At 42.7% G+C, this 13,510-nt stretch overlaps 1 protein-coding gene across 2 annotated transcripts in view; it reads right to left on the bottom strand.

Annotated features, from left to right (window-relative positions):
- The window catches only part of AOAH (acyloxyacyl hydrolase), a 240,538-nt gene that overhangs the window by 138,149 nt on the left and 88,879 nt on the right, over positions 1-13,510 (bottom strand). For both annotated transcript variants that reach the window (XM_004385300.2, XM_023739575.1), the window contains one exon: positions 7,680-7,750. In XM_004385300.2, coding sequence (XP_004385357.1) covers positions 7,680-7,750 — 71 coding nt within the window. The remainder of the gene's footprint in view (positions 1-7,679; positions 7,751-13,510) is intronic.

The raw sequence follows: 13,510 nt of genomic DNA, 5'->3' as shown, positions 1-13,510 counted from the left end.
ACATTTTACTAAATGTTGTTTTAAATCAAGAGCTTCACCACAGTTCTGAGTGCCTTAGGCAAATGAATACAGCCAGAGCCAGTGTGAAGCCTAACGGGCGGCATGGAGCCCACCTTAGGGATGTGGGATGGTGAACACACCAAAAGTCCAGGTTATAGACCTCTTTGGAAAAACACTAAAGGGGACTATACAAGTTATATTAGCCTCCTATGGTAGGACCCTATATTCTGCTCTGTAATTCTGGGGCTGGGAATTTTGCAAAATACTCTGATTAGATTCCAGCCAGAATGCTCATTGGAAGCAAGGATGGTGAGACTTTGTCTTGCATACTTTGGACATGTTATCAGGAGGGACTAGTCCCTGGAGAAGGACATCATGCTCGGCAAGTAGAGGATCAGCGAAAAAGAGGAAGATCCTGAACGAGATGGATTGACACAGTGGCTGCAACAATGGGCTCAAACATAGCAACAACGGTGAGGAAGGTGCAGGTCTGGGCAGTGTTTCCTTCTGTCATACATAAGGTTGCTATGAGTCAGGACCGACTCGATGGCACCTAACAATTACAATAGATTCCAAAGGACGAGAAATCATTTAACATAAATTGTTAAGGTCCCTGGGTGGCGCAAACAGTTTGTGCTTGACTACTAACCTAAAAGTTGGCCATTTGAACCCACCCAATGGCACCATGGAAGACAGGCCTAGAGATCAGCTTCCATAAAGATTACTGCCAAGAAAACCTTATGGAGCAGTTCTACTCTGTAACACATGGAGTTGCCATGAGTCAGAACTGACTCAATGTTAATGGATTTTGTTGGTTTGTTTTTTATTTTTGTGACTTTTAAGAAAAGTTTTCGGAAAAGAGTTTAAAGATGCTATGTCCCATGAGACTAGGCAGTGTTCTCCGAAGTATGTATTTGACCTCTTAGTCAACTATTTTATTTTTCTGGCTGAGAAAAGGAAGGTGGTGTGGGGGAAGGGAAGAACAGGGAGAGAGATGGCATGGACTGAAACGGTCATATTTTCAGTCCAGGAAAGGGTGCTGGGTGAAAGTCTCATTTTAGTATGTCAAAGCTATCCCCACCGACCTTTGCGATCTTGCGAGTAAGTTTGTCCTTGAAGGAACAATAAATTATCTCTAAAACTTGACAGTTAGTTCACTGAATTAACCTTCTTCCACTTATTTTAAGCGCTCAAACCAACTGACCAAAACCATAAATTCTAGACATGAGAGGGAAGATTGATCAGCCAAAGTATCATAAATTGCAGCTTTATAAAGTCCACTATCCCTTATTCACCATCCCCAAATCCAAACAACTCTGAAAACCAAGAGCTGTTTTTCTCCCCAGTTTTGCAGAAAATTCAATTGGTGGCAAAACCTGACCTGAGCTGATGTAGGGCAATTCATAAGCTATATCCTAGTTCTTATGAAAATCCACACATTTCACTGTTGAAATATAAATGAGTTTGATTGGGAGGTGCTAGCCCAAGCCCTTCTGGGGGTGTTAGGTGAGTTATGGCGTATACAATTACGTTTATCTTCCTAAGATCTGAAAAATTCTGAATTCCAAATCACATCTGGCTCCAATGTTTCAGAGAAGTCGTTGTTGACTTTTACTAATATAACTTACTCAGAATTGTGTCTGATACCTTGTGTAGCCTTAGCAGCATCTGAGTCTGATTTTATGCTGAAATACTCATTCATTCATCTATTTGTTTGTTTCTCAGGCATTTTTGGAGTGCCTGCTCTGTGCCAGGCATCACGTTAGATACGAGGGAAGAAGATAGGATCCCTTCCCTGCGCTTGAGGAGTTTAATGATGAGTGGGGAAAAATGATGCATCAACAGACAACCACAGTATCATGGATTGTGCACCAAGTGGGAAAATATTTCTATCTATATGGGGCGGGGGAGATGAACTTAAAGTGAAACCTAAAGGATGAGAAAGAATTTTCAAGACAAGGAATTGGGTGAAGGGCATCCTAAAACCAAAAAACCAAAAAATAAAAACAGACAAACAAACCCGTTGCCGTTGAGTCGATTCCGACTCATAGTGACCCTATAGGACAGAGTAGGGCATCCTAGTAGGAAGGAAAAGCCCGTGGGAAGCCCCATAATATAGCTCTGGGTTCTGAAATTATACTCTCTGGGTTTGAATCTCAAGGTGGCTATCTACTAGCTCTGTAACCGAAGGAAAATAATTTTATCTTTCTGTGCCTCCGTTTTCTCATTTGAAAAATGAGGTCAATCTTAGTCCATACTTCCTAGGGCTGTTGGAAAGACTAAATGAATTGATACATGTAAAGTATGAAGAACTGTGGCAAGCATAGAGTACTAAAAAGTAAACATTAGCTATTATTGTTATCTGGAAACCCTGGTGGTGTAGTGGTTGAGAGCTATGGCTGCTAACCAAAAGGTTGGTGGTTTGACTCCACCAGGCGCTCCTTAGAAACTCTATGGGGCAGTTCTACTTTGTCCTAAAGGGTCACTAGGAGTTGGAACCGACTCGATGGCAGGGGGTTTGGTTTGGATTATTGTTATTGGAGTCCCTTGGTGGTACAAATGCTTAATATGCTTGGCTACTAACTGAAAGGTTGATGGTTTGAGTTTACCCAGGGGTGCCTCAGAATAAAGGCCTGGTGATCTACTTCTGAAAAATCAGCCATTGGAAACCTATGGAGCACAGTTCTACTTTGACACACATGGGGCAGCCATGAGTTGGAGTTGTCTTGATGACAACTGATTATTATTATTATTGTGTGCAGTGAGAACAATTATCCCAACGGTGGTTCCTAGAATTGGGCAACAGGAGTCAGGTGTCTACTTTGATGACATTTTCAGATGTTAGTTTCTGGATACATCCAAAATTCATCCTATGGACCCTCTTTAGACTTTCAGATTTCCAGCTCACAATGTTCGATCCAATTATTGTACGGCTGTTGCAACTAATCCCCATCTCACTACTACTTCTGTATTACTGACTGTCGCCAGATGTCAGATGAGGAGGCTTGATCCAGTGAGTACTTATGACAGCAGCTAAATGTTATTTATTACATAATATTGAGTTGTTCAAGTTCAATTCCCTTAAAATTATTTCATGAAACCAGAGCATTATGATAAAAGAAAAAAAGATGAGGATAAAGCTTCCATGTGTCTCTGCCTCGTATTGGAGACCCAGGCAGCACTTGAGAGCTGGGAACAGACTTGTTGCGTTTGCACATAGATGTGTTTATACATCTCTGTAAGACGATATGAGGACAGAGAACACCATGGAAGGATATACTCCAGCATGTTGACATGCTCACCTTGGTGGTGGGGGCATGGACAATGTGGGTGGACGGAGGAGGGCATGGGGAAGGAAGGCAAGCAAAAAAGGACAAGAATACCATTCAGCCAGGGACTGGACAGCACCATAAAACAAAACGGGACTAATGAGGCACAGCAGTCCAGGCACAAGGACTAGAAGGCAGAAGGGGACAGGAAAGCTGGTGATAGGGAACCCAAGGTTGAGTTAGGACAGTGTTGATGTGTAGTGGGGTTGTTAACCATTGTCATAGGGCAACATGTGTACTAAATATTTAATGAGAAACTATTTTGTTCTGTAAACCTTCATCTAAAGTGAGAATAGCAGCACAACTGGAAGAGCATAGTCGATGTCACTGAACTGTGCATGTAGAAATTTTTGAAATGGTTTATCTTTGGCTATGTATATTTTCACCAAAAAATAAAAAAAAAAAGGTCAAGAAGGGAGAGAGGGTTGACATGTTGTGGGGTTGTTAACCAATGTCATAAAACAATAGGTATACTACTGTTTAATGGGAAACTATTTGTTTTGTAAACCTTCACCTGAAGTACAATTAAAAAAAAAACTCAAAAAAACCCCCAAAAAGTCAAAAAAAAAAAAAAAAAAGTAAAAGGATAAGAAAATAATGATGAAGTAAAAGCACAAATAACATATGATAGTTTGATAGTCTGCCACCACCCGTCTGTCAGGTTGTCATACTGGCGGCTTGAGTGTGGCTGTGATGCCAGGAGCTATGCCACTGGTATTTCAAATACCAGGAGGGTCACCTATGGTGGACAAGTTTCAGAGGGGCTTCCAGACTAAGTCTAGGAAGAAAGGCCTGGTGATCTACTTCAGAAAATTTGCCAAAGAAAACCTTGTGTGTCACAACAGAATATTTTTTGATATAGTGTCAGAAGATGAGTCTCCCAGATTGGAAGACACTCAAAATACACAGTAGCCTCAACAGTGGACACGGGTATGCCGACAATTGTGATGATTGTCAGCACTGGGCAACGTTTCATTCAGTTGTACATGGGGTTGGCGTGGATCACAGCCTACCCGATGGCAACTAACAACAACAACATGATAGTCTGTACGTGTTTATGTGAAAGAGATCTATGTGGGTTTTTGTACGTAGAAATTAAATAAAAAGAATGGCTTATTAAAAGAGTGGACACTTCTGACTTACCACAGTTACAATAAAACATACACAGTATGTAGACACTGTGAATTCTGATCAAAACCAAACCAAACCCAACCAAAAAAGCTTGACTGCTCTATCACAGTAGCCTGGTATCTTACACTTTCTTCTTTCCTGCTTGTGTAGTACATTTCTTTGCTATTGCCCTTGTTTTCTTCATTGAGTTCCTACTAATGCTAAGCACCGTGGTAGGTGCCAGGGAAAAAATTTCAGCAAGGAATGGTATCCCTTCTCTCCAGAAGCTTAGAGTTGCTGTGGGAGACTGACAGGGTACAGCAATGGAAGAAGAGGGTGATGAGGAGCAGGAGCAGGTGATCTAGGAGGACCGAGGAGCCTAGCCAAGTGCCTGAAGTTAGTCTGGGACACTTCCCAGGAGTGGGGACACCTCAAATGAATTTTGATGGTGTCAAACCAAATGAGATGGGAGGCAGGGGGGAGGGACAGGGAAGAGGGTACTCCTCATAGAGGGCTTTTTATCATAGGATTATGCAACAAAAGACACGGGGTCTTGTCTCTACCACCGGCTGGCTGTGTGCTAACGGGTCAAGCATTAAGGTGCTAGAACCTACCTGCTCATCTCAAAAGTGGGACTAGGAGTTGAGGGGCAGTCAATGTAGCGGCTATGAGTCTGGCCTTTGGAACTTGCCGCCGGGTTCAAATGCCAGATTTACCCATTACTTCCTCTGTGTCCTTGGGAAAATTACCTTACTTCTTTAGAAAGAGCATAATAATGGTGCCTGTCTTATAAGGTTGTTAAGATAAAGTAATTAATAATAATAATAATAAAACAGTTCTAGTTATCATTTTTGTTACTGAGTCACAGGTTGTTTTGAAGAATAAATGAGGCTGCATTTGAACGTGATTTGTAAACCATAAAGCACTGAACGAAGTGTAACCTGGTGCAAATTATACTCAGAGCACGATGATTTTTAGAAAGAAGAACAGCACACTGCTTTTGCTTTTTTGTGAAAGACTAATTTCTATTTTAAATTGGGCCAGGAAAATCCCTGGCCACAGGTGCTCCTGAATTCAATTTTTCAAAGGTGGTTCTATTGGAGGGTTGTCACTTTGGCTTTGTTAGGTTATTCTGGACCATGACTGACACAGCAAATGCAATGATGCTTTCAGTAAGGAGGCGGAGGGTGGCCACTATGCCTTCACAGGGGACAGGGGTCTCAATTCAGTGGGAGCTAGGCATGACAGAATAAGGGCTGGAGAGCTGGCTGCACTTTAGCCTCCCAGCACCTCCTTCCTGTGTGATGTTTCCACTCCACTCCCCAAGTCCTGATGTCCTTTGGTTCCCATCTCCACTCATGAAAAAGGGGTGTTTCTTCTGGGACTCAGGCCAGTACGTTGCATAGCTGGCTTGCAGGGCCTGATGCAAGCAGATGAACCAGGGAAAGTTTTAATCTCCTGGATCCTATAGAGGCTCTGAACATGGATCAGAATCATAGCCTCCTCCTTCTCCCCACAGACATTTTCAAAACAGACTGGAGAAGTTCAATGGATTCAAGCACCCATGAAGCTCATGAGATGAACGATGGAGTAATTTGAGAGAGGCGTCTCTCAGCCCAGATATGCAGCCTGATTCCCACCTCTGAGCCTTCTTCTGTCTAACCCCCACCGTGAGAGTGAGGCTGGACTAGAGTGGGCTGAAGTAATAGGAGCTGCCTGCGGGGGAGCAAGAGTGAAAGATACAAGGGTCAGCACAGCTGATGTGGCCTAAATGAATGTCTCACAGCTAAAGAGCACTGAAGCATCACCTGTACATGTGGCGTCCATTGTTTGGCCCCTAACAGGAAGGTGAGTACTGTGGAGAGCCTAGACAATCAGAAGTCCAGGTATGGAGTCCAATGGCATAAGAAGTTTCTGGAAAATGTGGCACTCTGCCACCAGGTATGGGCTGAGGAATCTGCATTTTAAAAATGTCCCAGAAGGTTCTAATATGTGGCCAGAATTTAGTCAATATCTTCATTTTAGATATAGGGACACTGAGCCTCAGAGGCATTAAGTGGCTCAAGTTCTTAAAGTCTGCTCAGGAGGCAGCATTTCAGAGAAGTCAAAAATATGGATGTTCCCAAAGAACATGTGGAGTCAAATAGACTGGGGGCGTATCTGGGGTCCTTGGTGGCCTTGGGTAAGTTACTTCTCTAAGACTCAATTTCTTTCTTTGTGAAATGGAAATAATTATCCCCACCTCACGGAGTTGTGAGGCAATGAATGGGAAGGTTGGCATCTTGCACATAGTACAGTCTCAATATTTTACCTGGTTGCAGTACTAGCAGCAATCATATTGGAAGTAACTCAGTGGAAAATATGGAGTCACTGGGTGGTGCAAACAGTTGAGTGCTCGTTTACCAACAGAAAGGTTGGGGGTTCAAATCCACCCAGATGCACTTCAGAAGAAAGGCCTAGCGATCTACTTCAGAAGGATCAGCCATGGGAAACCCTATGGAGAACAGTTCTACTCTGAAACACATTAGGTCACTGTTGGTCAGAATTGACTAGATGGCAACTAGTTTGATGTTTTGTTTTTTTTCCCCAGTAGAAGGTAGAACCTGAACTATTTTGCTTTTTAGTCCAGTGCCCCTCTCAGGACACTGTTCCACTCCTTAAAGTTTTGAACAGCAATTGTTATCACATTTAGCAGAGCCCCAGACTCAATACGGAGCTGGAATACGGGATTTTAAACTGAGACAGAAGAGCTGGGAATTCTTGACAGTGTCTCTGTATTGGAAACTCTGCTCATGTATGTCTGACCGGATCAGTGACAAGACGATCCCTTTCCAGCTTCATGAGTGCCTTGCACCAAAGTTGGTCAAAGAGTCCATGCCATGACCAGTTTTTGACCTTGTCTGTATCTTAAATGAAAAGGAAGGGCTGTTTCTGGGTCTGCTCAGATGAGTGCCCACATCCTGCTAAGGATGTATCATGGCATTCTACATTCTAGCTTGGGACATAAATCAGACTTTGAGGTTCAAAGATACTGGTATTCAATATATTTGCAAAGTGATTTGGTCAGAGATAATTTCTCTTCTAGCTTCTGTACAAGCTATGTTTTGAGCAAGAAATAGTTTTACCTTCAGGAAGATACCTTTTAAATTTGAAGATCATGTTAGTTAGTCATTAGAAAACAGTAAGCACCAAAGATACTATCACATGCTTCACTCAGGAAGGTAGAAATAGCATACATACGATTTAATTTCCTGGCAGATCTTGGCCAAAAACGGAAGTGAACAAATACTGGAATTACTTCTAGGATATTTCTGGAGAGAAAGAGAGAGAGAGAGAAAAGATAACAGTTGATTAGTTCAAGGAATGTTTCCCCAACTTCTAGGGGTCCTTTCTCTTCTGTTGGCACTGTAGTCTAGATTTCTGGACCTTGGTCCTCCAGAATCTGGCCCCATTTTATTTATCTAAATTTACTTCTGGCTCCTGTCCCCATATTCTGTATTTATCCAACGCCTTTGTTCCTGCTGGTTCCTCAGCCTTGCAGGTTCCTCCCCTGCCCCTTCTTCTTCACCCAGGCAGCTATTCCCACCGTCAAGGCAGCCCTCGCTTTCCGTCTCTTCCCAAATGGGTCTGATCCACCTTGGTCCATTCTACTCTGATACCAACACTTCTCTCTCTCATTGTACCCAAATGCATTGAAAAAGGGTTTGGACAAAATAATATTTTCAAGTAAAACAATTCCATCCTATTATGAGGCAAAATAAAGACTAAAGGAAGAGACATATCAGAGGTTTGGAAAGAAGGAAGGCCCCTTCCCTAGGGGAGTAGAAAAGATGTGCCAACAAACACCTCAAGCTTTAGGAACAAAGGGGTTTTAGACAATGGTTTCCCTAAAACTCCAGATGTTTGATAAAAACTCTAGTTTTCCACTTAACAGTGCTTTTAGGAAGATTGTGGTTTCCATGATGTCTTCCTCAAATGAACAAAAAAGAAGACAACAGGGTAGGAAAAGTTAGGAACCAGCACCTATCAATGAAAGGAAAGATGCAGTCTGTACCAGCCAGCCAAAAGAGTCACTATGAGGTAAATTATGGGCATTGGCAATGTTTTGACCCTGGCAAAGGAGACTCAGCAACCTTTTTAGAATATAAGCAAGGTATTTAAGGATCTTGGTGATGGGTGTTTGTTCAGCTTTCTAGGGTTAGAGGAACAATCTTGAATAGCTCCCCCATCCATATTGCAAGGCATGGAGACAGAAAAGGACATCCTCAGAGCTTACAGTATAGTGGGGGGTGGGGTGGGGTCTAGGTGGGCATCTCCTCTCTGAGCACATCTGGTGATGTCTGCAGTGGTCCAGGGATTTGCAAGGTTCTCTACAAACCCAAAGGAGGATACAGGTGATGACCCAGGAGCAAACCAGGAGGGATGGAAGAGAAAGATGCTCTGAGGCTTTGCTCCTCAAAGTGCAGTCCATAGACTTGTTAGAAATGCACATTCTTGGGTCCCACCCCAGATCTACTGAATCAAAAACTCTGGGGCTCCAGCTAAGGTTTGAGAACCACTGTCTAGGTCCCAGCCATTCAAAGTGCCACCTATAGACGAGGAGCGTGGATGCATGGGAGCTTGTTAGAAATGCAGAGTCTCAGGTCTCACCCCAGACCTACTGAATCACAATCTGCATTTTAACAAGATCCCTCGGTTGTTTGGAGAAGCATGGCTCCAGGCAGAGGGAGTGCCCTTGCAGTGCTGTGGAGGTGTGAGGTGTGTTGTCTTAGGGGACCTCCAAACACTTCCTGGCTGGGGCTATGGAACCATGGGAATGTAGTGGATCGTGGAAGGAAGGAACTGTTACAACAAGCCTAGAATGCTGCACTACATGTTATCCTGAGGATGGTGGGCATCCTTGAAGGTGTCAAGCAGAGGAATCACATTTGTATTTCAGAAAGTTAGGTCTGTGGGTAAGAGGATGGCCTGTAGCAGTGAGACGGGGCAGACAGACCCCTTAGCAGACAGAAACTCTGAGGCCCAATTGCAGGGTTTCTAACCTCAGCACTATTGACATTTGGGGCTGGATAAGTCTTTGTTAGGCATTCCTGGGTAGTGTAAACGGTGAAGCACTCGACTACTATACGAAAGACTGGTGTTTTGAACTCACCCAGCGGTGCCTTGGAAGAAAGCCCTGATGATCTGCTTCCTAAAGGTCATGGCCTTGAAAACCCTATGGAGCGCTGTTCTACTAAGCACGCATAGCGTAGCCATGAGTCATTTGTTGTGGGGGCTCCCCTGTGTAATGTGGGATGCTGAGCGGCATCCCTGGCCTCAACCCACTAGATGTCTGCAGCACAGAAATGTCTCCAGGCATTGCCAAATGTCCCCTGGGGGACAAAATTAGCACTAGTTAGAATCCCTGGAGTAAATTGGGGAAGAATGGTAAAAAAGAAGGTGTGATTAGAAGTTGATTCCAGAGACTCAGTAACTGATTGAGACCCAGGACTCTAGACACCTTGTAGAACAAACACCAGCATGAAATTATACCACAACATTGGTAGTAGTTTGGAAGTATAGACACTTTCTGAGACCTGGAGTCAGAAGTCAGGTTCCATTTGAACTTTAAGCAACTTTTTAGAAATGTTTACTTTAGTCTGAAGGCCCTGGTATAATTAACCTAAAGGCAAAGTCAGTTTTAACACTGATGATAACTAATACATTAAAAAAAAAATCATGCGGATAACCTTATAATTACTACACAAGAGGTACAATAGAATAAAATTTTATGATTGTACAGCTGTTAACTGTCAAAATTCAGCCAGAAGGCTGCAGCTGCCTTTGACAATCATTGTGCAGTAATTGGGGCAAGGAGATGGGCAATGGACGATGCAGCTTACCCAGGCACTCCCTCCCCACTCACAAACTCCTCCTGTTTCAGATGAAGTTTTGATGATCTGGTCTTTTCACCAGGCAATACAGAGAAAAACCATCTTCTTCTAACAATTTGCTTGCAAAAGAGGACAGAGATGAACACAGCAGCATTGCAGAAGCCTTTCCCTGTCTGTTTGCTAGCCCCATTCTTTCCGTTTGAACTTTGCTAAACAGAGCCAAAATGTGCCCTGTTATTAACTCAGCAATAGATTGAAAGTATTGCATCTGGCTGCATCTAACCCATCTCAAATGAAAGTCTCAAATTTGACTGTCTCTGGGGACAGCAGTCAGGCAGCATCTTCAGTTTGCAATCTATTTACCATCTCTGAGTGTCTTCACACACCAGCATGTTAAATGAATATAGAACAAAAAGCAGGACTCGAATAAAGAAAAAGAGGTGAGTGGGGTAAATGGAAAGTTAATGGGGAGGGTAACCACTCTTCTGTACACATCTAACCTGAAGTTGAATTTCTGCATGGTGAAGTACTCTTCAACCCTAACCATGTGTTAGTATTAAAAACAAACCAACAACCAACCAGGTGCTGTCATGTCGACTCTGAATCCTGCTGACCCCATGGGTTTCAGAGTAGAACTGTGCTCCATGGGGTTTTCAATGACTGATCTTTTGGGAAGTAGATCACCAGACCTTTCTTCCAAGGTGTCTTTGGGTGGACTTAAACTTCCAGCTTTCTGTTAGCCAAGTGTGTTAACCGTTTGCACCACCCAGGACGACGTATTAGTATTACCTGGATTTAATTGGCCTGGGGTGGCACCTGCACATGAGCAATTTTTAAAGATTCCCCAGATGATTTTATTGAGCAGGCAGATTTGAGATCAGGGCTGTCATGCACAGCTGCACAGGTTGTGTACTGCATGATTCCAATATCCACAGAGCCTATGATGTGAATGGCGCTCCCTGAAGCTTAGCACTGAGCTATTAACAATGGAAAGAGTATGAAACATGGGAAACAGCTAGATCTGGATCTAAATGACAGGCTTCTAACTGACTAGCTGTGGAAATGGGAAAATGACGTAACCTCAGTCCTGTCTTCTGTAAGATGGAGTTGATAACAAAATACTGCATGTACTTTGTAGAGAGTTTTTGTGAGAATTAAATAAAATGATCCCATAACTCAGGTACTCTAAACCCTTAGATGCTCCGCGCTGTGCCAGACCCATTGAAAGTCTTTGTGAAAACACTCTCATGGCCTCATTGAAACCTAGCTCTTCTTTTGAACATTTGATTCCCTTTGATGATGCATAACTTTCCCTAGTCTGGATTCTCCAAGTCTGACAGCTTGTGTTGAAATAATATGCAACCTAGTATGTGCTTCTTGGAGTCCGGGTGGTATAAACAGTTAACTTGTTGGTTTGAGTCCACCCAGAGGCACCTCGGAAGAAAGGCCTGGTGATCTACTTCTGAAAAAAAAAATCGGCCATTGAAAACCCTATGGAGCATAGTTCTACTCTGACACATATGTGGTCGCCATGAGTCAAATTCAACTTGATGGCAACTGGAAAAAAAATGTGTATCTTTTTGAGTTCTGCCTGGGTCTGCAATTCCCTCAGCCATCACAATGGAATTAATTGCAGTCAGTATTCTCTGAGCATTTTTCAGAGACACTTATTTGCATTTTCTGATTATTTTTTCCCTTGATAGCTTTAATCTGGAAAGTAAATAAATCAGGGGAGGTTTTTGAGGAGTTTTTTTTATTGTTGAATTGTTGGGTAAGATTCTTTTGAGGGGAGGGGCTTCTCTCAAGGAATTATTGGAATCCTGCCCTGTGAATTAAGCTTGTAATGCTGGTGACAGAAACGAAAAATTGTAAAATCCTAATTCGCTTTTGAGTTAACGCCAAGGCAGTTCATGCTAGTGAAGTAAACAATGTCCCGAGAACAGGTGTTTAGACACACGCTGAGAAGAATAAAAGAAGAATTGTGTTATTTTTCATTTCTGCTCAGAGCTCTGAAGGTGGTGGACAAGGGTTTCATGTGGCGTTTTCATTTCTTGTTCAATGACTTCAGGAGATTGGCTGAACTGGCTCCTGTTGGCCTTTACTTGTTTACTGAATTAAATAACAATTGGTGATGCAGACATTGTGATCGATTGATTGATGTTCAGAAATGTGCAGCACATTGCCATTCTACTTGTATCTTCTTATAGATCAAAATCCCTGTGTCCCCCATGAGTAGGGTTCCTAGATAAACTATTGCACTGGACATATGTGTACTAAAAAATTATTCATTGTTTATTTGAACTTCAAATTTAACTGGGCATCTTACATTTGTATGGACATTTTATTGGACAACCCTAGCAATGAAGGAATTTTCTCCCCTCTGTTTCTTTGTTTCCAAATCAATACTACTGTACATGCATTGCATCAAGATGAGTGAGGAGCTAGGCCAGCCGGGAGAACCCAAGGACAAGGTTTATGCCCTCTCAGCTCCGACAAATGCTTCCTTCCTGGCAGGATCTTTAGCATCCATCAAGGATGATGTTGTTCTTTAAAGGTCTACGTTTCTGATTCCTTTTCGGTTGGGGCTGATTTGCAGTAGGATCTAAGTAAATACTTGACTCTGTGATCATTTATTTGGAGAAGCCCAGATGGTGCAGCGGTTAAGCGCTCAGCTGCTGGCCTAAAGGTTGGCTGTTGGAACCCACCACTGCTCCGCAGGAGAAAGATACAGCAGTCTGCTTCCATAAAGATTTACAGCTTTGGAAACCCTATGGGACAAGTTCTATTCAGAGTTGGCTCGGCAGCAGTGGGTTTGGTTTGATTTTAAACATCGTATCTGTTGAATAAAATTATCATTACAGACAAGACAAAGGAGAGGAGAGGAATAATAATGGTGGCTTTTTTTTCGTTTTTATTGTGGTGAAAATATATATAACAAAGCATACGCCAACTCAACAATTTCTACATATACAGTTCAGTAACTTTGATTACTTTCTTCAAGTGCAACCCATCTTGCTATCCTCTTCCAAATCATTCCAATCAATGGTGATGTTTTAACTGACATTTACTGAGCACTTAGTGAGTCCCAGGTATGATACCAGGTGCTTTGCACACATTATCTCTATAGATCCTCACATCAGTGCAGTGAGCAAGGCACTGTCATCGTTCCCTTTTTATAGAACAGAAAGCCGAGGCTCG

Source organism: Trichechus manatus, unplaced genomic scaffold (assembly GCF_000243295.1).
Source record: "Trichechus manatus latirostris isolate Lorelei unplaced genomic scaffold, TriManLat1.0 scaffold00137, whole genome shotgun sequence".
NCBI classification, from domain to species: domain Eukaryota; kingdom Metazoa; phylum Chordata; class Mammalia; order Sirenia; family Trichechidae; genus Trichechus; species Trichechus manatus.
The sequence above is the reverse complement of the archived record's forward strand: the minus strand, read 5'-3'. Positions and strand labels throughout refer to the sequence as shown.